The sequence below is a fragment of the Ursus arctos genome, unplaced genomic scaffold (assembly GCF_023065955.2).
Source record: "Ursus arctos isolate Adak ecotype North America unplaced genomic scaffold, UrsArc2.0 scaffold_14, whole genome shotgun sequence".
NCBI lineage: Eukaryota > Metazoa > Chordata > Mammalia > Carnivora > Ursidae > Ursus > Ursus arctos.
Genome location: NW_026622808.1, coordinates 10,555,185 through 10,583,163, shown reverse-complemented (window position 1 = coordinate 10,583,163; position 27,979 = coordinate 10,555,185). Strand labels below are relative to the sequence as shown.

Below are 27,979 nucleotides of genomic sequence, written 5' to 3'. Positions count from 1 at the left end.
ACATTTAGTCTCCCCGACCAGATTATAAACTGCTCAAGTAAACAGTGTCACCAAACTATCCATTACATTCCAGATCTTGGGTCACTGCCAGCGGGTCCCTGAAGGCCTGGCAGTCGCAGCTGCCAGAAGAAAGGTAGCTGGCATCAGGGTGTGGAAACCAAGAGTAAACATATCATACCCTCGCCCAGAGCGGTGGTTTGGCTGCAGCTGGGATAATGTCTATGGTTTTGGCTGCCGGTGCCTCCAGACTGACATCAGGAAGCTGCGAGCAAACAGCTCACTTTTTCAAACACTGTGGTGTTTTCCTGAGAACAGGATGAACGCATGGGGGTTCCAGAGGCAAGGTGCCTGCAGGGATACAATGTAACCTCCAAAACCTTTCCCAGAGGGCGTTGTCGTGCGCTCGTCCCTCCAACTCAGAACATTAAAACAAGCCGGCAGCATCCTTCCCGCACAGTCTCAAAACAAAATACCGCTTGGAATGCTGAACACGCCGTGCCGAAAAGCAGGGGACACGGACAGGACAAAAATAATTGGATAGGTGCAGTTAAGCTTGACCAACCATACACTCACTGCTCAACACCCAACAGGATTCCGGCTCCTTGGGAGACCTTCCAGACAGTGAGGTGATTGGGTGGAGCTGGACCCCACCTTGCCCCCCAAATTCCCCATGTCCTCTTAGGAACAGCCAGTTGGGCACGGACGAGTGGGTCTCTCACTACCTCCCCTCCTCCCTCCCTCTCTCCTTTGTGCAGGACCCAGGGCGGTGCTGGGGGCAGAGGTGGAGCCCTGGGTAAGCTAAAGCAAAGGGAAATAAATAGGGGCTCGAGCACTGTGAAGTGGGAGTCACGGGATGCGGAACGTTCCAGAAACCAAGACCGAAGCGGTCTTAGACCTTGATCTGGGTGGTGACCGCGCGTACACACCTGTATACAAATTCGCTGAGCCACAGGCTTAGAATCTGTGCACTTTACTTAGGTAATCTACACCTCCGTTAAAACCCAAACCAAACCAGCACCAGCACCAAGCTCCCTGTGTCGCTCTCCTTTATTGAAGGGCCCCACATCCTCATGGGACCCCAGCCAAACCAGAATCCAGACAGGTCCCCCAAATATAGCAGGAGGCCTGGAAGGGGAGGGGAATGACTTGCGATCGCACGACGCCTCACCTCCCTGGAAACAGAAGCCCACCACAGACAGACAGACAGGGGCCCGGAAGAGAACACGCCTCACCCTAGGTCCTCTCCCCTTTGCCCCAGTTGAAAAGAAAGTCAAACATTGGCTACGCAGCACCCCAGCCCCCCACCCCACCCCTAGCAGCATTTGTGGGGACCCACCCCCCCGCGAGGGGCGCCCCGAGGCAGCTCCCATCCTCTTCCTTCACTTTGGTTCGCTCCGGGCAACTCCGTGCGCGCTTCCTTCCTCCAGCCTCCGGCCCAGCCTCTCCCACGCCGTCCAGCACCTACTCGGACCTTCTCGCCCACCTGTCCGCCTCCCTGCCCCGGGCTCCTGGGGCAGCGGCGGCTCCGGCAGCTGCTCCGCTCCCGGCTCGGCTTCCCCCTGCCGCCCGGCCGGGCTGGGCTCACACGGCGGCCCCGCTCTCCTTGAGGTCAGGGGCCGAGCGCTGGCGCCTCATGCGCGGGGGAGTAGTGTAGGGTGGGTAGCGGGGTCCCGGGGGCCGCTGCGCCGGGTACGGTTGGGGCTGCTGGGGGTAATAGTTGTGCTTTTTGGGCTGGAAGTGCTGGGGTTCCGGCTGCGCGGACCCGCCTCCCCGGGACCGGCCGCCTCCGTCCAGGGAGTTCCTGCGGGGCCGGTGGGACCTCCGAGGACTCGGGGGCCGGCGCGCGGGGGCGGCCGGAGGGGGCGCGACCTCCTCCGGGGGTTGGGGCGCCACGGGGGCCTCCCCGACCGCTGCCCCCGGCCACGATTCCCGGTGCTGGGGGTTGCTCTTAAAGGGGAAGCGCAGCTTGCAGTCGTGAGGGGGCACGAAACGGGCGGGGGGCCGGCGCAGTCCCCCGCCCCGGCCCCCCGCGCCCTGCAGTCCCTGCAGCCGCAACTGCTCCTGCTTGAGCCAGCGCAGGCGACCCCGGCGGAAGGCGGGGTCCTCCTCCATGAGCCGCGACACCCGCTCCCAGCTGGACAGGGGCGGCGACGAGGGCCGTGCTGCCGGGGCCTGGGGCGCGCGCTCGCCGGGGGCTTCCTCCGCCGCCTCCTCCGACCCCGGGGGCGCAGCCCAGGCGGCTTCCCTGGTCTCTTCGTTCTCATCCTCGTGATCCTGGGGGGAAGAGGGCGACAGAGAAGGGCGGTGAGGAGAGCCGAGCGCTGAGCAGCTGAGGGCAGAGGAGCTGCAGAGGGGCTTGGCGACAAGGCGTCTGGGACAGAGGTCTGAGCTGATCCTGGCCTGCCACTCTCTGTGGCTGTGGTCTGCTCCCTGGCTAGTAACCTCCCCGTGCCCAGATCCTCGTGTATGTACTGCACAGGGCCGGTGGATGGATTAACCGCTAACCCCGTAAAGCGTGTCGCTCGGGTCTGGCATGGAGCAGGCACCTGGTAAATCCTACTGATTAAATAATGTGCCCCGGGGATGGAGCAGTCCGTGCCAACGTAAGAGAAACACCTGCCATCATTTAGGGGGAGAGACAGCTGATCAATGAATGAGAAAATACAGAGCACAGCAGATAGACTATGCTGCCGTGAGAAGTCAGAAGTGTCTACTATTATCAACACAGATGATTCCCATCACAGAAGAGCAGCTGTAACGAAGGACGTGATGTGCTTTATAGAAAAGTGTACATTTGGGCGAAGAGCAGTGCAGGGAAGGGGACGGGAGCCGGGGTGAAGGTGGCTGCCACCGGGGTCCACTGCGAGGCTGTCACTGCAGCAAACACCCGGAGAAGTGCGGGGAAGGCGCTCTAGGCGCAAAGGCCTCAAGGCGGCAGGTGCCCAGCGGGATCCAGGACCAGCAAGGAGGCAACGGCAGGAGAAGGTAAGCCGTCAATAACCCCCAGCCGGCTCGTGGCTGCCGGTCATGCGTCAGGGAAGGCAAGCGGGAACACAGCACAAAGTGTCCGCCGCAAGGAACCGCAGTGAGTAGTGAGCACCTGGCATACAGTAGGTGCTCAGATGTTTACTTGTTCAGTGAATCCATGCAAGCCAGGGTTGCCCCTCAAGGGCTGTTGTCAGGGTTAGATGAGGGGTGCAGGAGGAGTGCCCAGCACGGCTGCTGCTCAGGCATCGGTCCCGGGGGAGTGGGGGGGGGAGGTCCCCGGGGCGCACGCGCACATGCCTCCAGCCGCGACTTCAGAACTGTGCGCGTCCTACGGGGCTTCTCAAGCTCTGCTGTACCTCTGACACCCCTGGGTACCCGTTACAAACGCAGACTCGTCCCCAGGCTCGAACTGAGCAGGCGCTCAGAGATCTGCATTCTCGGTCCGCGCCCCAGGAGGCGAGGCCGGGACTCGCTAACTACACTGAGCGGAGGCGCCTGTACCGGGAGCGGGGCAGGCGGAGGAGCGAAGGGGGAGGGCGCACGCGGCCGGCGCTCCGCACCTGGGTCAGAGGGATGACCCTCTCCATGCGCAGCATGCGGTCCCGCAGGGCCTGCAGCTCGCGGTCCTTGCTGCTGCTCTGTAGTTTCACCTCCTGCAGGATCCCCGTCAGCTTGTCGATGTGAGCCCGCAGGTCCTCCACCTCGGCCCCGCGGGCGCCCTCCTCGCCGCCGCCGCCTCCGCCGCCTTCCTCCTCGCCCACCGTGTCCCACACATCCCTGGCCACGGCCCTCCAGGCGTCCCCGGGGCCCTCGGGCTTGCCGTAGGTGCGACACAGCTCCCGCATCTTGAGCGCAGCCAGGGCCTCGATCTCGGCCCGCCCGTGGCGGAAGTCGGCCAGGGCCACCTCATAGCAGATCTCCTTCACGGCCTGCATCTTCAGGTCGGCCATGGTGGCCCAGCGGGGGTCCTTGCCCTGCAGCCGCCGCCGCTGGGGGATCTGATAGACCCTCCGAGGGGCCCTGCGCTTGCCGCTGCTGGGCAGGCCACAGCGCTTGACGATGGTTTGCACCGTGGTCGGCGGCAGCTGCTCTCGCAACGAGGAGATGAGCCGCCAGCTCTCCTCACAGGAGCGCTTATCCGAGTCATCGCCGCTGTCCGAGTCCGCATACTGGGGCCAGAGAGAGAGAACGGGGCGGGGGGTAAGGACATTGCCGAGCGCGCTGGACCCCCGCTCGGCTGCAGGAGGGAAGGAACAAGCCTCCCTCGCAGACACTCGCTGAGGAGTTAAGGACGCCAGGCGCGTGGACAGCGGCTGGCAGAGCGCGATGGGCAAGCAGGAGCGGTAGCTATAGGGAGTCCGCGTGGCCCGCACAGAGATCGGCGCTCAGCACCAGACCGCACACTTAAGAGTAAGTCCGCTTAAACAACAACCTCAAGTCAATGACCGCACAGGCGGGTACTTGGATACGGTAAAAATCAGGAAGGTCGAGTCCAGGAAGCCCTACTCGAGTGGGCGGAGGGGACTCCCTGCACCCAGTCTGCTCCTGGAGTCACCGTCCTGTCTTGTCTTCTCCTAAACGCCACGGCCACCCCTCGACCCAACGCCCACTCCCTACTCTGGCTCAGACAGCATGAACTGAAAGCAGTCGGACTAAAGAACAGCCAGCCCATCTCCCGCCTCTACTGACCCGTGCCCCTCTCTGCACCCCCTGCGCCCCACTGGCCCTTATCATGCCACTCTGCATGCCCTCTACACGCCCCCTCACCGCCTCTCCAGTCCGTGTGTCCCCCATGCCCTGCCCCCCAATCCAGTCCCTCTGCGCGTGCGCCCCCGCCCCACCTGCTCCCCCCAATCCAGTCCCTCTGCACCTACGCCCCGCCCCTCCTGCACCCTGCCTCCTCTGTTCCCTCCGCGCATGTGCTCCCGCACCACCTGCTCCCGCACCACCTGCTCCGGCACCACCTGCTCCCGCACCACCTGCTCCCCCCAATCCAGTCCGTGTCTGCATGCGCCTTTGGCCCCTCCCACACCCCCTCCAGTCCCTCTGCGCGTGCGCCCCCTGCCCCTCCAGCGCCCTCCCCCCCCCCGTCCCTCTGCGCATGCGCTCCCCACCCCCATGCCCTGCCCAGCCCTCACCAGTCGCTGCTGCTCCAGCAGAAGGTCAGCCTCCTCCTTCTCCTTCCGGTACTGATTCTCCAGGTCCTGCAGCCTGGGGGGGGCAAGGGGGAGGGAAGAAGAGCTGCTAGGGGCTCTGGAGCCACCGCAATGGGGTGGCCGACGACAGGGGTTGGGGGGACAGCCCAGAGAGCACCCTCGCCCCGTACCTCTTCTCCATCTCCAGCTTGATGTCAATGCCCTGCTGTTCCAACAGTTCCTTCTGGGCAAAGTTCCAGTCGACGGGCTCGGAGGGCGGCCCGGGGGGCGGGGGCACCCCTCGCTCCCGCTCCAGCCGCGCCTGCTCCGGGTGATTGAAGCGGAAAACGTGGTTCTTGCCCATCACAATCCTATTCCCTGGGGAGGGGAGCAGAGAAGGTGGGCTTGCTCCCCCACAGCACCAAAGCCACCCCCATGCCCACGGGGTACGGGGCCCTGCCCACAAGTCCAGGACCCCGACACCATCTCTCTCCCAGCACTCCGAGTCTGACAGTAGTCAGAGTCCCTGCTGATTCTCCTCCCTGACAGCCAAAGGGAATCGGGGGAGCCTGGCACCCTTTTCCTGCTTCCCCAGGGCCACAAGGGACACGGAGAGCTGAGTCCCTCATCGCTTCCTGGCCCCTTCCTCCTTCACATGCCCACGCTGTCTCCTGCTTATTTCCGGGTCCCACCCGGCTTCCTCTACCTGACTTCAGCACCAGGGGCTCGGTCACCAGTCTCCCGTTGACGTAGGTCTCGGCCCCTTCACAAGGCTCCAGGGTGACCACCACTGCGCAGAGGGAGAGAGGAAATGGGGCCATTAGACCCTGGGGGAGGGGGTGACAGTCATAGACGCCCCTCTTGCAGTACCCCCAGAACACGTGCATACACCCCCAGGCCCACCCCCCAGTACCTGTCAGGGGTGCCACGGCCCCTCTGGTGGCAGGCAGCACAGGAAAGGAAGAGCAGAAGGAGGGTTAGAGCCCCAGCTACAATTCCAGAAGCCTCTGCAGGGGCTCCCTGGTGCCCCCCATCCTCCCCAGCAGGGGCTCGGCAAAGCAGTCATTCTCCGAGGGCTGGGTCTCTCATGTCCAGCAGCTGGCAGGCTGTGACTTCTGCACCCGCCCCCCGCAGATGGGCACTCCTTCCTTTTCCACAGATGCTCTCCCTGGCCTAGCCCGGGCTCCTCCCACAGCCCCCAGCCCACTGCCTGACGCACCTTGCAGACTGCCCCCTGCCTGCCCTTCCCAAGCTGCAGCCAGCAGAGCACTGTGTCCACAAGACAAGACAGAGCCGAGCCGACTCAAAAATCTATCGAGGTGCGCCTCAGTCCGTACACAGCCCCAGAGCCTGCTGCTCGCTGGGCACGGAGCACAGGGCAGCTCCCCGCCCTCCAGGAGCAGCGCCCCACCATCACGGACCCTCGGCAGTGCCTGAGGGGAGGGCTGCTGGGCAAGCTGTCTGATCTCCGTGGCTTCTGTAAGCCGGGGTGAGTACGTCCTTCCTTACAGAATGCTTGGAAGGCTCACAGAAATCGCTACGTGGACCTGAGTTCCTGTGTCCACTAAAAGTAATAAAGCAAGCAGGAAGGACTGTGGCATGAGGCTGTGGGAGAGGAAGGCAAGCAGAGAACGCAGCTCCAGGAGCAAGAGGGCTGGTGACGGGACGGGGAGCCTCAGAGCGCAAGCTCGAAGGCAGACTCGATCCATCACCTGGTCACCTCGAGGGCCGGGCAGGAGGAAGGCGGTGGCAGAGGAGAGGGCTGGGGGGTGGTCATGGGGGGTACCGGTCTCTCCCTCCCTTTCCCACCACGCCCCCAAATTCATTCACTCAGTCCGCAAGTACCTTGCCCCCCTCCCATGTGCCAGGCGCTATTTTAGGTCCTGAAAATACCCTGGAGACACCCGGCTGTCACAGAGCTCGCTTAGCGGCTCAGACAACAAGTCAATCAGCAGAGAATCTAGCGGCGCAGGGACGGCGTGACGGAGGAAGCGGGGCCTGGCAGGGAGAGCACCTTGTCCAAGTCCTCGCGCCCACAGCCACCTGCACAGAGGCAGAGCTGAGAGCACAGCCTCCGAGCCGGCCACGGGGCGTCCGGATGCCGTCTGCCAGCGTCTAGCTGCGTGGTCTTGGGCGCATGCCCCAACCCCGCGAGCCGCGGTTCCCTCCCCTGGCGGCTGCGTGAGAATGGGCAGCCGCACGAGCTGGAGGGTCAGGGAGAACTGTTCCTCCCCGTCCACAGGCCCGCTGTGCTGCCCAGTCCGCTCTGCCCGGCTCCCACCTCCAATCTCAATCTGCCGCACGCGACCCAACCTTTACGGCCCCCATGCTTTGGGGCCCGGAATCAGCATCTGCCTTCACAGCTGAGGAACTGTTCTGGGCCTGCCTGCCACCTCCCCAGACACACTCTGTGCTCGCGAGAGGGGGCACGCTCTGCAGGCCCTGTGTGGTTTTGGCTGTCACCTAGCACGTGGCTGGAGGTGACCACAGAACAGGAACTCAGCAGAAGCCCATGGGGCCGACCTGATTCGAGCTCGCAGCCCGCTGCGTTCCGCTGCCAACCCTGACCCCCACCAAAGCCCAACGGGCACATGTCCAAGCCCAGCAACAAGCCACACGACGGAGCCCTTCCTGATCTTACAATGGCTGACCACAGGTGCCCCATGTCCCCATCCCCTCCTTCAGCCTCTGAGGCCCACGCACGGGCTCAGGTGAGGGAGCGCCCCCATGTACCGCACCCTGCCTCCCTGCCCTACACATTCCCAGGGCCCGGCTCCACTTGGGCCCGAGTAAACCCAAATCGTTCCACTTCTTAAAACAATGACTGGCCCAGGACAAAAAGGCGACCTCGACACACAGCATGGGGGCACCGGGGGGCGCAGTCGGGTAAGCGTGTACTCTTGATTTCGACTCAGGTCGTGATCTCAGGGTCGTGAGATCGAGCCCCACGTCGGGCTCCACGCTTGGCGTGCAGTTGGCTTAAGGTCCTCTCCCTCTGCTCCCCCCACTGGCACGCATGTGCGTACGCACTCACTCTCTTTCTCTCTCAAAAATAATGTTTAAAAAAACAAAAACAGAAACCACTCTGAACTGCACAAGCATTGGTTTGTTGACAAATCAGACAGACTGCCACCTTCACCCTTACGTCTTGTGATTCCTCGACGCTTTCGCTGCTATGGCCAAATTAGGGCTAAAAATCTCTGAGGGTCTTGGAGCCAGAGGGACACAGGGGCCAGGAGCCTCTGTGGTCATCACTGGACAGAAGCGGGTTTTGCAGAGATAAACTCAGATATCCCACCAAAACAAATACAGCTTTTCATAGTAAATAACCAGGGTGCTATCTGAGGCTAAAAGAATCAAGGAAGAGGGCAGGACCACCTCCTCACCAAATGTCACTCCCACGTGTGCCACGGTGCTCTGGGTCAGCCTTGGGGCCCCCGCTGCTCCCTGCCCACCATAGCAGACCGTGTTCCCAGGGCAGGTGGAGACAGCTAGAGCTTCACCTGAGCTCGAGGCCCCTCTGAGGCCAGGGACACGGCCGCGCTCCCAGGATGGGGACCCTCCCCGGTGTCTGTATCCAGTGTGGGATGGGGCTGTGTTCAGTGGCCACTCCGCTCTCACCCCAAACATTACCTTCTCCATCCGGCTGAGGAATGCTCCGGAACACACAATGTTGCTCCCGAATGAACTGCCCGGTCAGCTTGATGTCCACATCTACCTGGCCCACCCTGGGGAAGCAAGGGCCGACGTTTCCTGAGCACGTGGCAGACATCCGCCACGCCCCTCCTGAACGCAAGTTCACCCAACTCCCTAAGTCAGGCAGTTCCTCGCATTTCACACATCAGGAAGCAGAGGCTCAGAAACTAAAGGAACCTGCCCAAGGTCACACGGCCTGGCAGTGCTAAAGCTGGGATCCGAGCCCACACCCACCTGACTCAGAAGCCCGTGTCCAACCGTGTTACGGGAGGGGAAAGGGAGCCTGGAGCGGGCCGGGCACCCTCAGCGCGGGCTCCCCCCACCCCAAGGGCTGACTGCCCTGAGGGCTCCCTCCTTACCCAGGGTTATCGCCCAGGACAGCTGTATGTGCCTATGGTGGGAGAAGGGGCACCCTCACCCCACTGGCTCCGGGAGGTGACCTCGGAGGGCCCGAGTCCCGGGGGTTTGTTGGCGTTAGCCGGCAAAGCCACCCACCCTGCGGGCACTGCTCCACACCGTGAGGGATGCCATGGCTAAGAACGCGGCAGTCTGGGCTTCCGCCCACTCCTCTGCCCCAGGAAATCGGGGAGCTATCCCTACAGCCAGGCTAGTCCCCGGGGGCGTCTCACCCCTCCCAAAGTGGTGGGTGCAGGGGATGGCCACTGAGCAGCCAGGCTTGCAAATTCTCAGGAAGCCCAGGGGGCGAGCTGGGCTGCGCAGGCAGCTGTCTGAGCTCTGGGGTGTCTCCAGGAAGGTCACGGGAAAAGGGAGTCACCGGTGTGGCCGTGGGTCTGCAACCACACCGCACAGGGAGAGGCTGCCCCACAGACGCGGGGTACAGGCTACCTGGTTACGCCATCTTTGATGTGGTAGAGCAGACACTCGGACATGAGCGGGTCTTCGTTCAGGTTCACCAGGTGCGGGGTCTGAGGGAGGAGGGGAGCGGTCAGAGGCGTCGGGGGAGGGTGCCAGCCCTGCCTGCTGCACCCCCACCTTGGGGAGCTCTCCCACCCCCCGGCCCTCACTTACACACCACCTCCACACACACAAAGGGCTACAGACCGGCCCCACCCGTCCGGCTCCCCAACGGCCCCAAGTCCCCTGCGTGGGCCGAGCCATCCTTGTCCCCGACAGAGACCTCAGGATCCCCTGGCCCTCGCCTCTGCTTTCCCCGTCCCCCTCTCCGTCCCCCTGCCTCCCTGTCTCATTTCCCTTCAGCGTGCCGCTGGCCCCGTGTGGAGAGTGCAAGTGGGCGCTGGGTGAGGGGACCCCACTTCCCACCTCTCTTTCCAGCTCGAGTTTCCTAGGAACACAGACGACTTTTATCATTGAAAAGTAGGAAGTATCAGCTCGATGCAAAAGCAAGTAACACCAAGAGACCTGCTGCTCACGGCAGACTCCCCGCTCTTCCCGCGGCCGCCCCAGGCTGCCTCACCCGGGGCCTCCCCGACCGAACCCAGGCTGCACACCTGGCTGGCTGGTCAGGACGCCGTCCTGTACCAAGAGCCCAGCCAGTGCCGTCCCCGGAAGCACCTTTCCCGACTGCAGTTTCTCTGCCGACACCCCCGCCCGGCACAGGCATGGAACTCTGGGCAGCCCGAGAGCCGGCCTCAGCTCTCCACCCCCCTCACGGCCCTGCCGGCCCAGCCCAGGAAAGTCTCCCTCCCTTCTGTCCGCTGCCTCCTTTGGCCCTCCCCGCCCAGGCCTGCCTCCTGCCCGCACGCAGCACTGCCGAGCGGGATGGTTCTCTACCCAGACCTCTCTGGCTGGCGCCCCGCGGCCGCCTGACTCGAGCCTGCTTTCACACAGGTACCCCTGGGCCTCCAGGTCAGAACCCCAGCCCACGCGTCCCAGCCCCGTCCCAGGTGCCCCCTCGCCTTCTGCGCTCCTGCCCTGTGGACAGCAGAGCACCCGCTCCGGAAGCAGTCCCCCTGCATCCCTGACCGCCCTCGGGAGCTGCTCCCAGGTTCCCAGCACCCCCCACCCGGGTCAAAACCACTCACTTCCTGTTCCTCAAGGTCTGTCTCAAGGGCCACCTCATCCACAAAGCGTCCGGAAGCCTTCCACCCGAACACGAGATCCCCTGCCCGCGTTCTGTGAGGATTTACTGCGGCCTTTCTACCTGCCAGACCCCAGGAAGTGCAGGGGACCCACAGATGAGCCTCAGCCGGACGCTGCTGGCCCCTCGGCAGGGGAAACAGAGTCAGCTTGGGGTGGAACCCACGACAAGTGGGAAACGGACGTCCCACGGAAGTTTCTGACCTTTTCAAGCCCTCCCTTAGCTCCCTCCTTCATTGTCCCTTTGTCCTGGGGGAGCTGAGTGCCACCACCTCAGGGAGGCGCTCATGGGAGAGAGCAGCAGTGAAGGACCCCCGGAGCTCAGGGAGGGGGGAGGACAGCACAGCGGCTCATCCTTGAGGACGAGGGGGACGAGGACAGAAGAGTCAGGACGGGAGCCCCGAGGCAGGAGAGCACAGCATGGCGGGGACGGCGGGGAACAGCCAGGGTCCTGGCCCATGGCTCTCTGGGAGCGCCGCGAACAGCGAGCCCAGTGTCGGCTGCGGTGGATACAATGCGTATGGGTGCGCCTACTCCAACCCTGGCACCCAACTGCCACGGCCGCCACCCTCCTCGCGGCCCACTCACGGCCTCCCGCGCCACAGCATCGGGCCTGCTCTGGGAACGGCAGACGCAGATGGGCTCTCGAAGCAGAACGCGATCTATCCCTCGGGAAAGGAGACGTGATTTAGGGCAGTGCTTTTCCATCTTTGGCCCGGGAACCCTTTGTTCAGATGAAACTGTACCTGCGAGCCTAACACGTTAAGCAGATAAGCAGGGAGATGCTGGGGCCGAGGCTGGGGATGGGGGACCCAGAGTCTGGCCCTGCCCACCTCCCATGGCTCCCAGGAAGCAGGCCCCGAGCCAGGCGGAAATCAGTGATTTAAGACATCCATGGGCCCGGTGGTGGGAGTCCCGGGAAGGCTCTCCGCTCTCTTGGAGACCAACTAGCTTTTCCTGCAGGACCGGATCCCCGCCAGAGCGTTCCAGGCTGGTGCCAGCCCCACCAAACCCAGAGCCTAGCAGCTTCCGCCGCCCCGCCCCCACCCCCCCCCGCAGTACCCAGGCTGCTTCACGTGCGAACGCCTGCAGCCTCACACCCGAGAGAACACGACAGTAAGTCAGACTAACACACCCTCTTCACCAGGGGGCCAGCAAAGACCAGAAGGCTGACAAGGGTGCAGGAACGCGGTCGCTCCCTCTGCGCTCTGGGGAGTGTAAAAGGGCACGCTTGCGATCTCTGGAGGGCACTTCAGCAAAATACACTTAAATCTTACGTGGCGACCATAGACCCCAAACCTCTACTTCTGGAAATCTGTCTTCGAGACGATAAGCCTACCCATAAGGCCACGCAGCGGAATGCGGCTTACAGTGTCAAAGAACACAAAGCCACCTAAATGCCCACGGGCAAGAGGCTGGTTCAACGCAATCCCACATCCACTCGAGTATTCGGACACCACGAGAAAGAACACACGGAACGTGGACACCCTGCCCCCGGAGAAACGTCAGGGAGGGAACTACCACTGGTCCAGAGAAGGGCAGTGTGGGGGGACATAGGGACAAGTGTGCATGGCTCACGCCTGTCCGCACACAGACCACCCCTGGATGAACGCGTAAGACACGGGCAACGGCGCAGGCACCACGGAGGAGAGGGAAGCTCTCCCTTCCGCTGCACTCACTTCCTAGTACCACGTGCACGTTCCCCTTACGGGAACAATTCAAAACCAAACCCAACCAAGCCCGTCCGCTGGTCCCCGGGCCTTAGGAGGTGGCACTCGTCCCTGTGCAGCATGATGCCCTCCAGGAAACATCCCCCCCCATCAGGGGCACCCAGCACCCCTGCATAGCTGCAAACCACATGGAGAGCCATCTGTGGGCCCTCGTCCCAGATGCAGACCATAGAGGGGCCCCCAAAACGCTGAGGGCCCGGCCCCGGCCCCGGCCCCCAGTCACCCCGGCCACGCCCTCTCACTCCCTGGCTGTGCCTCAGGCTGGGCAGGACAAACCCCTCTCATAAGGTCTTCCCCGATCTTATGAGATCAGGAGGGGCCTCCTTCCGATAACCGCCCACCTCTTCCAGGAAGCCCCGTCCTACGCTGAGCACAGTGCACCTGACCAGGGCCTGATCCCGTGAGCTTCGTGCTGTGGACGAGAGGCCAGGCCAGCTCCCCGGAAGGACCAGAAGTTCCCACTCTGCTCCAGTGGGCCTCTGCGACACCCTCCGTGACACCCTCCATCCGCACACAGCCTACAGCCACGCTGGCGGCCTACAGCCTGTGTCCCCTCTAACTGGTCCGTGCCTGTGTCCTGCCAGCCAGTGAAGACCAAGGGCCTCTCCTGCCCCCGGGCGAGTCTGACCACTCCTGCCCCACCTCCTTCCTTCCCCTGGGCTCCCACCCCACAGCAGGCAGGCGGCAGGGGCTGGTGCGCCCGGCTCGGCCAACACGGGCCACGACGTTCAGCCTGACACTCGCCCGGCTCCTGTCACCCACATCCTGTGTGACCTCCAGGGCCCAAGTGCCAAACCGCGTCCCCGGGAAGCGTTTCCACGCGTCTCCAGCTGCACGGACCCTCACATCCTACAGTTCAGTGCCCATGCCCCTGCCCGTCACCCTCTCACGAGCGCATGTCTGACTGCGTTCCCAAGCACGTGACCCACGCACGGGGCACAAAATTTGACACGGAAGAGCACACGGTGAACACACGGCCATTGCAGCCCACCCCCAGCCTCCCGCGTCTTCCCCCTGCTCCCGGAGGTAACTACTAAAGCCTGTTTCTCGTGAATCAGAGACAAATTCCACGTGAACTCACACACACACTCACATACATTTGTTAACACGTGGACTCCAAGCAGCTCTTGAAACCGCCTCCCCCCCCACCGAAGTGACCCACCCTGGCATCTGTCCGTGGCCTCTAGAGCCATGGACACCTAACGAGACCGGCCGTGGGCTGACTGTCGGCAGGAGGCCGGACCACACACAGGAGGTGGTGGGCACGGGACAAACGCAGAGATCAGAGTTGGGGCTCACCCATGCCCCCCAACCCTCTGCTCTCACCCTTCCAGGGTCTCCTAGCCCTCAGTGGACCCTCACTCACCTTCTTCGGAGAGAAGACGCCCACAGTTCCCCCGTCTTCCCGGACGGCCACCCCCATCTCAGCCAGCAACGCTTCTCTGGAGGCAGAGAGACAAATGGTCTTATGGGGACCCGTGAGCTCCTTCCCTGCAGGGCCTGACCTCCCCTCCCTGCTGCACCCCTCCATGGCTCCAGCTGTCAGCCTGCCCCTCGCACCTCTCCATTCTCAGGGCTTCCGTCTTGCGTAGCTTTTCTTCCCATGTCTCATTCAGCTCGGCGATAATCTTCTCCGTCTCCTGGGGGCACACGACAGGCGGGGTTCAGGGCTGTCTGGGACAGGTACCCACCATGGGGGCTGCCCCCGGGATTCCTCCTTCCTCCTTGACTCTGGCCTTGGAGAACTAGACTCCCAGTAGCCCCCAGCCTCCCTCCTCTTGCCAGCTCCAGCTGCCCACCTGCAGCCTCTCCATGGCCTCCTCGGGCCCAATCTGGGGCTCAGCATTGGGGGAGAATGAGGATTCCAGCTCGCCGTTGTGTGTGGAGGGGTGTGAGGGTGAAGGCGGGGCTGGGGGAGATGACACAGATGGCAGGGCACCTCCGGAACTCCCCTCGTCCACCTTCAGGCCTGATGGGGAGAAAGAGGTCAGAAGAGGCTGAGAAAACACAGAGCTCGTCAGAGACATCAAGGGGGTCTCAGCAGGGACCAGCCTATCAGGACTCAGGAAGACATGTGGTCAACCTTCGCCCAGCAGGGAGATCCCCTACTGCGGCCCTGACACATGGGCACCAGGTGTCCGCTTGTTCCCCGCCAGGCATGGAGAGCTCATTTCTGAACAAGGCTGAGAGGTGACTCCATCAGAAAGTCCTTGGCCGCAGTGAGCCCTGATCTGCTCCACGTCACATGTGCCTTCTGGGGAAGAGAGACCTGACTACTTTCCCTTCTGCAAGCCTCCCCTCCAGATGCAAGAGGAACATCACGTCTACCTTACCCTGCTCTTCCCAAGAACGGACACCCCCATTCTCCCCACTGTGCCCCTCGGCCCCCAACTGTCCACGGTGGGAAGGCCCCCGGGACTAGACGCCGAGTCCACATGTGATGCGGCTGGCACAGGTTATGCAGCCCCTAACCAGGACACCATCCAGCATTCGGGGGGCTGAGTGTCACGTTGTAGACACCACTCCACAGGGGCGCCTAGGGGGCTCAGTCGTTAAGCGTCTGCCTTTGGCTCAGGTCATGATCCCAGGGTCCTGGGGTGGAGCCCTGCATCAGGCTTCCTGCTCAGCGGGAAGCCTGCTTCTCCCTCTCCCACTCTGCCTGCTTGTGTTCCCTCTCTCACTGTATCTCTTTCTGTCAAATAAATAAAATCTTTAAAAAAACAAAACAAAACAACGAAACCACTCCATGGCTGACTGTTGTTTCGCTTACAGCCAGCAGAACCCGCCAGTCCACAAGACCGTCTATGGAGGCAGGTGCCCCCACGGCCTCTCCTACGTGATTTACTCCTCGAAGCATGAACGCTGGGCTGGCCATCTATCCGCGCTCCTTCACTGCCGCGGTCCTCAAGGCCCCCCTGAATCCTCACTCCCCCAGGGAATTGGTTCCCTAGCTCTGCATTGTCTGAAGACCTGCGATGTCCCCTCTGCATATCTGCATCCACGCCACCGGGCATAAGAAGAGCTTCACGGTTGGCGGGCTCTCTCCGGCCTCAGGCCCGGGCGCGGGCAGCCGAGGGACGAGGCTGGTGGGGGTGTCCCTGAGCAGCCCTCCCCTGGAGCCCTACCTCCCAAAGCGGAGGCCGACAGCCCCTGAGCCAGCAGCAGCTCCCGCAGCCGGGCCACCTCCTCCTGCAGCTCTCGGATCAGCCGGGCATTCGGGTCCTCGTTGATGACGGCGTTACAGCGGATCTGCTTGGTGCGGTCAGCATACCTGGGGGAGGAGGGGGCGGGGTGGCTGCAGCCCCAAAGCCCCTGGGTCCGTGGCCTGTCTCCCTCCCTCTTCCAGACTGTCAAACACTGGGTCTGGCTGAAGCGTGGCCTGTCTCCCGGCCGGGGTCCCAAGCTGCCGGCCTCTCGGCTCCTGGCCCCTTCCCGGCCGCCCGCTCCCGCGGGAGCCTCACCTGAGCGTGCTGAGAGTCTCCTCGTAGTTGATGTCTGCAGGGCTCAGCGCCGCGATCATGGCCGTGCGTGAGTTCCCACCTGCAAGACGAGTGGGGAGAGCTCAGGTGGGCTAGGGCCTAAGAGCAGTCAGGCTGGGTCTCAGGGTCAGGGGTCAGACAGGGTCACCGTCCAAGATGGGGTGAAGCTACCAGTCCTGAAACTCCCCACAGAAGCTGGCAGTCAGACATGGGGAGGAGTGAGGTCAGGGACACCTCTGATGTCTTTGGAACAGATCAACGAGAGGAGGACAAAGCCAGCGGTGGGCATTGGGTCAGAGAGGGCCGTGGCTCGCCTCAGCATCAGGACATCTTCCAAGGATGTCCCCCGGGACGGGGGACGGTTGGGATGACTGGGGAATTTGCGATTCTAGGGGTGGCACAGGGACTCGTCAGACGTCATCAGAGGAGTCGGTGGGAGGGTGGCAGGGCCCGGACACAGAGAGAGAGGAGCCCTGGGGGATTTGCGATTCTAGCGGTGGCACAGGGACTCGTCAGACGTCATCAGAGGGGTCGGTGGGAGGGCGGCAGGGCCTGGACACAGAGAGAGAGGAGCCCCTCACCCAGATTCTCCTTGAGAAGCCACGTGAGCACAGAGTCCCTGTAAGGGATAAAATCCGACTTCCGCTTCTTCGATTGCTGGGGATGGAAGAGGAAGGGTTCAGGATGAGCCACCCTCTGCCCCGGTCCCAGAGCCGCTTCTCTTCCCAGCCCCTGGTCTTACCAGATCCGCCAGGGCCGAGATCACTTTCCCAAGAGTCGTCAGGGACTTATTGATGTTGGCACCTTCCTGGAAAGGCACGAAGAATGTGGGCCATGGGGGCCCCCTCCCCAACTCGGACCCGCCTTCCCCCCAGCCAGAGACCACCACCCGCAGCGGCCAGCACTGACCTCACCCGTGCCTCCTCAGCCCCCTCACCTTCAGACGCATGCCCCGGGCCCCCGAGGAGTCGGCCCGCTCACTGCCAGCAAGGTCCACCAAACTGATCTTGCTGACCTGGGGTCGGAGGAAAGGGCAGGAGGCACTTGGGTGTGGGAGGCGGGAGGGGCAGGCAGACGAGGGGACGCCCAGCAAGGAACAGGGGCAGGTAGCCAGGGCTGGAGGAACCCCACCTTCTCTGAGTCCAGCCCTGTGAGCTGGTCGTGGCAACGCTGTGTAAAGACGATGGTGAAGACGGCATGCGAGCGGCTGCTGGTCTCATTCATGTTGGTGGCGGCCACGGTCCTGGGCGGGGGGAGGAAGGGAGCGGTCACTGCATCTGGCCCCCCACCTGCCTGGCCTGGCTCCCTCTCCCTGCGCTCCGGCCCCCGGCCTCACCGAGCCTTGTTCCCGCAGTCCATGAGGTCAGCAATGTCTGCGTAGGAGGTCACGGCCAGCTTCGACAGGTCCTGCACGTAGGGGCCCAGGATGGGGTGCTCCCGGACCCGCAGAGAGCCCCGACTCTTGGGGTTTAGGAGGTCCCGCACCCGCTCACAATAGATCTCCATGTAGCTCACCTGAGCGGGAGAAGCAGGCACGAAGCGACAAGTGTGGCAGACGTATCGCTAACAAAAATCACGCTAAACTCTCCGGACGCGACGCAGCTGACGGCATCTAGCAGACACTGAGCCCTCAGGACGCCCCAGGCGCCGTGCTGAGCACTTCGGACATGCGGGCTCGCTGACCCAACAGCCCTGGGCAGGAGGCCGGTGACTATCATTTCAGGGGTGAACACACTCGAGAGCGGAGAGATGAAATTACCGGCCCAAAGCCGCCATGAGTAATGGGTGGGGCTGCAGACAGGCCCGAGGCTGCCTGAGTCCTGACACTGCCCATAGTCTTGCCTCTGCTGCCCCTCCCCGGCCCGGGGCCCCACCAAGACCCAGGCTCACCTCCACAGAATAGGAGAGCTGAGCACTCTCGTTCTTATTCACGCGAGAGAAGAGGTCCTCGCAAAGCTGGAAGGGGACACAGAGAAGCAGCTGTTCACGATGGACCTGCTGGGCCTTGGCCCAAGTGGCTCTGTTTAACCCCCACCAAACCCATGAGGTTAGGTGCTCCCGTTTTACAGATGGGAAAGCAACCTCAGAGGAGTTCATGCGTGCCCGGGACCACCACCTACTATCCGGTGAGCCAGGAAGCAAACGCCGGCACCCTAACACCAGAGCCCATGGTCAAGGCCACTGTGCCGCAGGTCGGGGAGAATTACAGTCAGCTCCCAGTTATCCACATCTACTTTCTCTACAATCAACACCCTGACTACAGTACACGAGTCTGGGTGGAACCGCCCTCATGCATAAGTCTGAGACAAGATAACACGGTAGGAGGTAGCAGAACCAGGCTCCAAACCCAGGATTCTCCGACAACAAGGCTATGGCTCTTCTCATGAAGCTTTGCTGCTTCTGGTGGGGGCAGGGACCCCTCTCCACGGGGCCCGGAAGTCCACGTAGCCTCCCACCCTATCTCCAGCACAACCCCTGTCCCCATAGCCTCAGAGACCCAGGTCTCTGCTCCACAGTCCGCCTTCCTCCCTGGGAGCACTGAACCTGCTTGGCCCTGGCCGCCGCCCGCTGGGCGTACCTGGGGCACAATGCCCTGCTGCCCTGGCTCCTGCCGCCCCATCATGGTGTACGACTTCCCGGCGCCGGTCTGCCCATACGCAAAGATGCACACGTTGTAGCCTTCGAAGGCATGGAGTAGCATCTCTTCTCCAATGTCCCGATACACCTGCTGCTGAGACGCGAACTGGGGGTCCTCGGCCTGGTGAAGCGGGGCAGAGACCGGAGAGCCCTAGGTGACTCTGTCCTCAGGGTCTAGGTCCCGACAGTCTGCCCCCATCGCTGCTGATCAGCCAAAGGTCCTATGTGCCCTGAGCAAAACCCGTCCGTGGTCCTAATCACCTCCGCCAGACCCATCATCCCGAGGGATCCCCCCCACCCCGGTCCTGGTCACGCCGTAAGGGTCCTACTCACCCCCACCCTGGGGTCCTGGCCCTCCCATCCCAGTCCCAACCCATCCCACGGAGGTCCTATCTAGCCCAGCAATGCCTCCTCCCCAGGACCTAAACCCCTGTTCCTCATTGCTGAGCTCTCCCCTCACCCCAGCAACCTCACCGAAGTGTGTGACCAGTACGAGTAGTCAAAGGTGAAGCTTTTGGGGGCATCCTTGCTCTGTTTGGGATTGATGATGGCTGATAGGGCAAGACGAGAAAAAACAGGAAGGCCGAGGTCAGGTACTCCCGACTTCTGCCCATTCCCCCACGTTGTGGGAGTCCAGGCATCCCACTCCCCACCTCTGTCCTGGTTCATCTCTCCCCTTTAATACTCCCCACCCCCCTCCAGCCACCATGGCTAATTTTGGCTTCCCAAGACCCGCCCCCCACCGGGCTGCCTCCCCGATTGGGCAATGGAGGGCTCCAGGCCAACATTCCCCCTCCCAGGGACTGGAGCATGGAAAGGCCAGTCTGCCCCCACCCTGCCCCCACCCTTTCAACTAGCACCTGCTGGGCACCCAGCTTAGTCCTCCTCCCGGTTCGGCCCAGCCAGCCAGGCCAGCGTGGTGGGCCTGCCTGCCCTGTCTGTGCCCGGCCAGGCCCCTGGGACTCACTCACAGGTGGTGCTGCCCTGCATGCTGACCACACACTTGGCATCCTGGCTTGTCTCACGGGCGTTGAAGGGCCGAACCCTCACTGCCACTTTCACTGAGGCACCAGCCATGGTTCCCGACTCTCACCCTCCTTAGCTGAAGGATAGAAATAGAAGAGATGGTCAGACCCCACCAGGGGGACCCAGACATTGCCTCCGGTCTTCTCCCAGCATCTCCACCCCCTTCCCCAGCTACCCAGCCCCTTCAGGACCTAGCTCCTGGCCCTCTGGCCTTCCTCCCAAATGTCACTCTCCTCAGGGACGCCCAACAGTGTTCCTGCCTCTCTCCCCGGCCATAGCCCAGCTCGCAGGGACCTGGGCCATTATCCCAGAGTTACCTGGCGTCCTGGCCCCAGACCAGGGGGGCTGTATCAGCTCTGGCTGCCACCGGCCCTCGTAGGGGAAGCCCCATCCTACCCTTGGGGCCTGGCCACACCAGCTGGGGCTGTGGGGGAAACCCTGGTTGTGGGGGAAGAGTGGTTAGGAGGCACCTGTGGCTCCAGAGGTGGGTCGGGGGTTCCGCGGCTAGAGGGCAGGGGCAGGGGCAGGGGGTAAGGTTAGAAAAGGGGAAGGTGGCAGTCCCTCCCGAGTGGCTGAAAGCAATGTGAATCCAAGGACAGGGACCGTGATATTTTTATTCCTCGTCACTCACAAGTGTACTGGACACCCAGATAGAGAAAAGAGAGAGAGGCTAGACAGAGAGCAGTTCAGAGAGAGGGACACAGAGGCAAAGATACTGGCGGTGGCAAGAAGAGGGGCAGAAGAGCAACAGAAAGTCACAGACACCAAGAAAGGGAAACGTACAAGACAGGAGGAGGCAAAATCCAGGTCATGCTGTGGAGAAAATAAGGAAAGGAGAAAAGGAAGGAACCACAGAAGATTGCAAACACAGAAATCTTAGACAGGGAGGGCAGCTCTGGGGTGACAGCACAAAGTGGGAGCCCAGGAGAGACATGGGAGAAAACCCCAAACATAAAACCTGCCCTAAAATTCCCCCACAGTGCCAGCCAAGAAGTAGAAACCAGCTCCCACCTAAAGCCCACAGCCTCCACATAGGGAGAAACTGCCCGTGGGCAAAGTTCAAGGGCTGGAGGTACAGCCCAGGCCTGGGATCCATGGGCTGCCTGTGGGCCCCAAACCCCTTGCCCAGCCCCCAGCACTTCCTCCTCAGGATCCAGGACAATGGGCAGGGGAGGGTGGGGTCATCCTGTATCCATCACACCAGCCCCCAGAGCTCCTCTGTTGGGGGATCCCTGTGAAATACCTGTGTCTTTACTGGGGGACGGGGAAGCACTGGGGTCTCCCCGAAAGGAAGCAGGCAGGTCCCAGCCCCAGCCTGCGGCCAGGGCTATGGCGTCCACTGCCCTGGGGAAGGTGCCAGGCTGGAGCGCAGGAATGTGGGTTCCCGAGTGCTCACACCCTGGGAGGAGAGGCTGAGCAGCCCACGCCCACGGGCAGTAGGGTGGAGGCTGGTGAAGACAGACCAGGATGCTGGGCCCCTTCTGTGGCCCCACAGGACCAAAGCACCCGTTCTGCTGGGCCTCACCTCTGCAGCCTTCCCGGTCAGGGCACAGGAAGGGGGACAGGGCTGGTGTGTCCCAGGACAGGAAGGGAGGAGCTCAGATCACAGAGGCTGTCAGGAAGCACAGCCTTGACCCCCCAGACCCTGACCAGGGCAGGGACGACGACGGAGACATGCCTTGGTCACGCCGTCGCGGCTTATGGGGCTGGGAAGAGGGTGGCGCGGCCGGGGCACGGGCACGGGGGTCGGCCGGGGGCACCTGCCCGCAGCCCGCCGGGTGATCCCCGCGCGGACCCGGGTCCCGGCCTGTGCGGGCGGCCATGCGGACCCGGTGCTCCCTCCCGGCCGGCCGCCCGACGGCCGCCCCGGGCCTGGCACCTCTCTGCGCCTCCGCGGGACAAACAGCACATGACCCCGGCTCCCGCGGCCGGCCGGGACCCCGGCTCCCCGCCCCCCCAGCCGGCACATTCCTCGGCGGGCGTCCCCTCCCTCCTCTGCCCTCCCCCCACCCCCAGCGCTCACCTCGTCGCGGCGGGGCTCCCCGAGCGGCTCGGCGGAGGGCACGGGGGCGACCTTCCCGGGGCGGGGAGGGGGGGCGTGAGACGACGGCCGGCTGATCCTGAGCGGGCTCGGGGCTGCCCCCGCCCCTCGCCGGGTCCCCGGGCGGAGGGCGGCGGACTCGCGCCCCGGGGGCGGCAGCAGCAGCGGCGCCAGCGGCCGGCGCCCGCCCGGGCAGCGCGAGCTGGGGCGGGAGCGAGGGGCGGGGGACCGGCGCGCGCGCGCACGCGGCCGGGCGCGCGCGCCGTCCCGACTCAGGCCGGGGAGCGCCCCGGGAACTGCTGTTAAAGGGGCAATGCCCTCGGACTGTGGGGCCCGCCGGGAGCTGACCGGGAACCGAGCTACGGGCGCAGAAAGGCGCGCTGGACGCTGGCTAGCGGGAGGGTTACGGCGCCCGAGGAGCCGGGCCGGGGCGGAGGGGGGTGGAGGGGGGTTGGAGGGTTTGAGGGGGGTAGAGGGGCGGGCCCTGGAGGGGACCCAGGCCCCGGACCCGCGCACGTCGCCGCCGTCGGAGGCGCGCCCAGGGGCGGAGCCGCCCGTCGCGCCCCGCCCAGGGGTAGCCCCGCCCAGGCCCCGCCCCCGGGTGCGCCGCGCGCCGACTCCGCCCCTGGGCTCCCGTCATCACCTCTCTGCTCCGCGCCCGGCCTGGCGTTCTAGAACCCGCCGCGCCGCCGCCTCAGGTGCCGGGGCCGAGCGCGGGCAGCGGCGCTGTCCCGTCCTCTGCCCGCTCCCCTGCCCGGCCCGCAGGTGGCGCAAGCCCGGAAGGCCGGCCGCCGCCTCAGCCCGGGTGCCGTCTCGGGCCCGGCCTCCCCTCCCCACACAGGCCGGGCCTCTGCCTCGCCGGGTTACGCCCTCAGGCCTCCGCTCCCTCTGACCCCACCCCCCCCGGCCCGGCGCACCTGCACGTGGCCCCCGCCCCGCCCCGGGAGGCTCAGGGGCCCCCCGCCCCGCCCTGGGCCACCTCCCCGCCCGCTGTTGAGTGCAGCCCCGCCTTCAGCTGCACCCCGCCCAGGAGAGCGGCGCGCCTGCTTAGACCCCTTGAGCTCGCCCCCCACCTTGGGCCTGGGGCACCCCGCTCAGACCCCTTCTCTAGCATCCTTACTTGCTCTTTCTGCCCGGCCCACCCGGCTCGCTGGTCATCTCCTGCCGCCGCTGAGGCAGGTGCAGCTCACCTGCCTGCTCACCTTTACCTGTAGGCAGTCCCGACTGCCCCCTCCTTCCCGACGTCCTTGGCGCCAGTGGACCACTCTGCCCTGTGCCCACGTGACTTTCATGAAGTCATACCTGATTTACTCACCAACCCTCAGTTGTCTAACTGCCCCCAACCACCGATTCGGTACCAACGACCCCCAAACGCCTCTGCCCCAGCTAGTCTCCACCTGTCCTTCCATCATCCCATGTTGCCATCTGTAGGTCTCACTTACTCTGTACGTTTGGCTCCAAAAAATTAATTTCCTTATTTATCTTTGAACGTCCACATTCCCTATGCTCACTGTCTTTAAACCATGTGTGTGTTCAGCTCACAAAGGTGCTCAGCACTAGAAATACCCCTTAAGCTCTCCTTCCTTTTTCCCGAACCACAAAGCCTCTTGCCAATCTCTAGATCTTTCGGCTGGTCTCATCCCTACAGCCGTGACATGAGTGAATGATTCATTTTCCATTATCCTCCCAGCACCAATGAGGAGACTCAGTCCAGCCACCCAGCCCAGTCCAGTCGTGCAGGAAGATGGAGGCAACCTCATCCCCTTTGCCAAGTGAGTCCTCCCCACCCAGTGGGGATGGGATGGAGGGAAGATTGCACGCCTGGCTTCTTCCCCAACAGGAGTAGCAAACAAGGAACGAGAGGCTCAATGCCTGGTCTCAGGGGATCAATGATTCATTAATTTGTTCCACATAGTTTTTGTCTAGAACTACAATGTTCTAGACACTAGATTCAGCACCACGGATTCAACGATTAGAGAGATAAGGGATAGGAAGACAGAGCTTACCTTCTGGAGAGAGGAGACAGAATGTCCAAACATAAATATAATTTCAATTAGTGAGAAGTATCATGAAAAAGAAAAATAGGAGTGTAATATAATGGAAAACAAAATGTCCTAGAGGCTCAAGTTTAGATAAGGTGATTGTGGAAGACTATTCGGGGGAGGTGAGTTTGAATTGAGATCTGAAAGGTGAGAGGCAGCCAGTCTGATAATAGCCCAGGTCGGGGGGCAAGGGAATCGTAGGGGCAAAAAAAAAAAAAAAAAAAGCCCCAAGAAAGAAATAAGCTTGGTATCTTGTAGGACCAGGAAGCAGGCCAGTGAAACTGAAACTTCGCCATCAAGGGAGAGGCAGAGGGTAAAGTCGGACAGTCAGGCAGAGGCCAGCTCATACAGGACCTTACAAGCCACTGAAAAGGGTCTGGACTTTATCCTAAGGAGAGTGGAAATCAGTGGGAGGTTTTCAGCAGGGAAATGACATGAGGAGACTGTTTTCTTTCTCCCCGATTTCTTTATTGTGAAAAATGTCGACAAATACTGAAGTAGAGAAATACTCATCATGAAACCAGTGTACCCTTTCTGGCAGCTTCAAAAATTATTGTTCTAGGGATGATCATTTCATCTATATGACCGTCCAGCCTCCTCCTACTCAGATTATTTTGAAGTAAATCTCAACCTGTCTGTCATTTCACACGACCATGTTTTAAACGGTTACTCACACAGCTCCGGGCTGAAGAGATGATTGGGGGGTTAGGATGGAAGCAGGGAGAGCGGGAGGAGCCCATCGCAGTAACAGTCTGGGCACATGAGCCGGAATAGTGGCGGTGGAAGTGGAAAGAGTGAGGAGTGGTCCAATCGGATGTATTTTATTTTATTTTATTTTATTTTTTATCTTTTTAAAATTTAAATGCAACTTTTTTAAAATTTTATTTTTTTTACTCTAAGTGGGCTCTACGCCGCCCAATGTGGGGCTTGAACGCACGACCCTGAGATCGAGCGTCTCGTGCTCTACCTACTGAGCCAGCCAAGTGCATCCCCCCCTTTTTTAAATTTAAGTGAAACTTTATTTTTTGATTTTTTTATTTTAAATAATCTGGGTATATTTTAGATGTAGAACTGAGACGACTTGCTGATGGACTGGATATGGCAGTTGAGGGAAAGTGAGGCACACCAGGTTTGTGGTCTCTAGCAATTGGGCATTTGAGGGGCCTTCCCGTGAGGTGGGGAAGGCTGGGGAGGAGATGTGGACTCCAAGTCTGGAGTCCAGGGGAGGATATGGATTTGGGAGTCCTTAGCACGTTGGTAGTATTTAAAGTCACAGGCCTGGGAGAGATCGCATAAGGAGAGATGGAGATGAGAAGAGAGAGGGCCCAGGCCAAGACCTAGGACACTCCCCTGGGGAGCAGGAGACCAGTTGGCATCCAGTCTGGGGACTTTGGAAGTATTGAGCCCTGTCTCAAACAGCTCTGCACACCCCTTGCTACCTACAATAGTAGTTTCTTTGAGTTAGGGGAGACAAAGCAGGAGTGAAGAGTGAAGACCCTGCGCTGCTGGGTCCTTGCATTGACCGGACAGAACCTGCCTGTCACATCGGCGGAGTCACTGGGGCCTTCCTCTTTAACAGCTGAATGCGATGGTCTCTGGTCGCAGGGCTCAGACGTTGGAGATTTGGCGAGATCTGCAGCTCAAACAACTGCTAGTCTCTACCCTCACCCCAGCAAATCAGAAATCTCACCACCTCCTCAGCTGAAATGGCTAAGAGAGCACGTGGCTGGAGGGTCCCGGGCAGCCATACGGTCGCAAGGAGAGACGGGACCCTCGAATCTGTGGAGTGAGTGGGCGCTGTGAGGGGTGAGCCAGTCCTGAGCCTCCCTTGTCCTCTTCTCAGGTGTTCCAGGGTGGTCCGCCGATCTGCACCCCCTGGCTTGCCTTCCCAGAGCCTCGGACTGATGCCCCAGCGATACGGAGACCTCTTCTGGGACAACCTTAGCCAAGGGCCCAGGTGGGTAGACACAGAGAAAAGGCGGGGGAAATAAGGCTGTACAGTTTTACACTAAGCCTTATAGCAATAAGCCCTCGTCTGGGGACCAATGGCCCACTGGCCGACGGACACCGTAGCTCCTACTGCCAGACGGACAGGTGGTTGGGAGAGGCGGTCAGAGAAGCAATAGGGATGGGGGTGTCCTCTGCAAGTAGCCCCCCTTGTGTGCTTTACAGCCCCACCTGGACGGAAGAACAGTACACCCCACCCCTGCTGGTATGACGAACGTTGTGTCCTTCAGCACTTCTCGGTTAAAATCGTACCCACTGCCATCCTATCCTCAGCTGACCTTTATCACCTCTTCCCTCCACTGTCCCCCAACCAGTGCACGGACCATGCCCTCCTTTCTTTGCATCCGTCACCCTGTTTCCACCACCTGGGCTTCCCGAGACCCCTGACTCCCTGTTTCAGTCCAAGCCCTCCCTTGGGAGGCCCAGTTCTGCCCTCTGGCCCCTTAGCCCCCATTCTTGGGCACAGAGAGCCACTGGATGCTCCCAGCCTGGCCTGTACCCCCCTGAGGGGCTCCCACCACCGGAGGTGCTTTGCAGAAGAAAGAGAAGGAGGCCGCATTTGGCAGGAATGCAGCAGGGACCTGGGGGCATCCCAGCCCGGGTGAGGGCAGTCACTTATCACCTGGAGGATCTGAGGAGGCGACAGAGACTCATCAATGAGTAAGGAGAGAGACATCTGGGCTCTGGGAGCCAAGCAGGGTTTGGGGGCAGGAGGGTTTGAACTAAGGAAGGGGTTGAGAGCTTTGGAGGAACTGGAGGCTGTACGGGGACTGGGAGGGAACTGGGGGTGGAGGATGAACCACAGGGGCCGCAAGGAGTGGAAACGGGCCACCGAAGACAGGAAAGGTCCTGACAGGTCCATAGAACCGGAGGGTAGTAGGCAGCCACAGGTCACCTCTGAGTCCCCAGAATGAGGGTGCTCCAATCTGAGGGGAGCAGGAAGCTGAGGGTGGAGGGTTGGAAGTCCAGTGATAACACCCCTGGGTCCCAGTAGGAAGTATTTCAGGGCAGAGAGGTGAAGAGTGGAGCGATAGGAAGCCTGGCCTCCAGGCTCCGAGTTCCTAGGCCTCACGACCCTACAGACAGAAGAAGGCCCAGTGGGGCTGCTCTGGGGCCGCATCTGAGCCCCTGGCGCTAGCTGATGACCGCCGTAGAGTCCCCAGCGCCACCGAATACCGGGGTCTGGAAGAGGAGAGGGCTGCCTATCTACAGGAAGACGGCCACCCTCTCACCAGTGGCCAGCCCCAGGTCTGGTGGAGGAACCTGGTGGGATGGAGGAGGGTGCGGGGGTGCCTGGTCTTGCGTGGTGGGACAGCGGAAGCCCAGAGCCCCAGGTTGGGTGGCTGGCCTGGAGAAAAACAAAACAGAGAGGCAGGGGTGCCTGGGCTTGGGGGCTAGGAAACCTGGAGAGACCGCCTTTCCTGCTCTTCTCATCCTTACAGCTGCTCTGGTCTCCCTGGAGCCCCCTGGGCCAGGGGGGGTCTTGCCTCCCCAGGCGGCTGGGCTCCCTGGCCTCCTACAGCGCTGCCACAGCCAGCAGGAAGCTCCTCTGCAAGCCCTGGGGGATGCAGGTGCAGTCTGAGGAGTGAGGACGGACCTCAGGCCCCAGATGTCCCAGATGACCCCCACCCCCACCCCCGCCTCACGGGCCCCAGGCTTGCTGGCGGCCCTAGAGCCTCCTCGACTGTGACAGCGAGGCGTTTCCCTTTCCTTAGCCTCTCCCAGTTGCCCCCACCCCCAGCACGGGGCGCTAACAGCCCCCTTGGCTTCCCTGGTCAACCCGCCCCTCGCGGGGCTCCCCAGGGCGGACTGCCCCCTCCCCAGGCCCGATCCCGGGCACTGCGCTCCCTCCTCTGTTCTGGCATTAAAAAGCAAGCAAGTCGTGCCCAGAGTGTCTTTCTGCCCGGGGAGCAGCGATGGAGAGGCTCGTGGGGAGGGAGGGCGCCGTCCCCTCCTGCAAGAACCAGCCAAAGTGAAGTCGGCCTAGGTCCCGCCGAGCCCCAGGGTCCCCGGCCCCTCCGGGACCCCGGAAGCCTGCCCGCGGCGCGGCTGTCCCGCCCCGCCCCGCGCCCCCCGCCCCGCGGCCGCCGCCCAGGGCGGCCCGGCCGCCCCCCATCCCCTTAACGGGGAAGCCCCGCCC

The 27,979-nt window shown here is 62.4% G+C and overlaps 2 protein-coding genes across 6 annotated transcripts; one reads left to right on the top strand and one right to left on the bottom strand.

The window, feature by feature from the left end:
• Positions 1-954: 954 nt before the first annotated feature.
• Positions 955-21,972, bottom strand: KIF1C (kinesin family member 1C). Of its 5 annotated transcripts, none has more exons than XM_044391688.3 (23): positions 21,773-21,972; positions 20,067-20,187; positions 19,691-19,825; positions 19,198-19,274; positions 18,665-18,844; positions 17,977-18,042; positions 17,423-17,601; positions 17,218-17,329; positions 17,024-17,101; positions 16,829-16,894; positions 16,668-16,743; positions 16,069-16,147; positions 15,733-15,878; positions 14,407-14,576; positions 14,168-14,247; positions 13,974-14,049; positions 9,666-9,745; positions 8,757-8,851; positions 5,830-5,913; positions 5,315-5,501; positions 5,127-5,199; positions 3,549-4,157; positions 955-2,274 (listed from the first exon to the last, which is right to left on the bottom strand). In XM_044391688.3, the coding sequence occupies exons 3-23, from the start codon at positions 19,731-19,733 to the stop codon at positions 1,582-1,584; spliced, it is 3,249 nt and encodes a 1,082-aa protein (XP_044247623.1). In that variant the 5' UTR covers positions 19,734-19,825; positions 20,067-20,187; positions 21,773-21,972; the 3' UTR covers positions 955-1,581. The 5 variants fall into 5 exon arrangements, with proteins under 5 accessions (XP_044247623.1, XP_026376507.1, XP_057167357.1 ...); XM_026520722.3 differs by having other exon boundaries at positions 19,695-19,825; positions 21,773-21,971; XM_057311374.1 differs by having other exon boundaries at positions 19,695-19,825; positions 20,067-20,173; positions 21,773-21,971.
• A 415-nt stretch (positions 21,973-22,387) lies between these two features.
• Positions 22,388-27,724, top strand: INCA1 (inhibitor of CDK, cyclin A1 interacting protein 1). The gene is made up of 7 exons (XM_048226910.2): positions 22,388-22,488; positions 23,481-23,562; positions 25,676-25,789; positions 26,005-26,044; positions 26,306-26,499; positions 26,922-27,087; positions 27,282-27,724. Exons 2-7 carry the CDS (start codon positions 23,486-23,488, stop codon positions 27,426-27,428), a joined length of 738 nt encoding a protein of 245 aa, XP_048082867.1. The 5' UTR covers positions 22,388-22,488; positions 23,481-23,485; the 3' UTR covers positions 27,429-27,724.
• Positions 27,725-27,979: the final 255 nt, after the last annotated feature.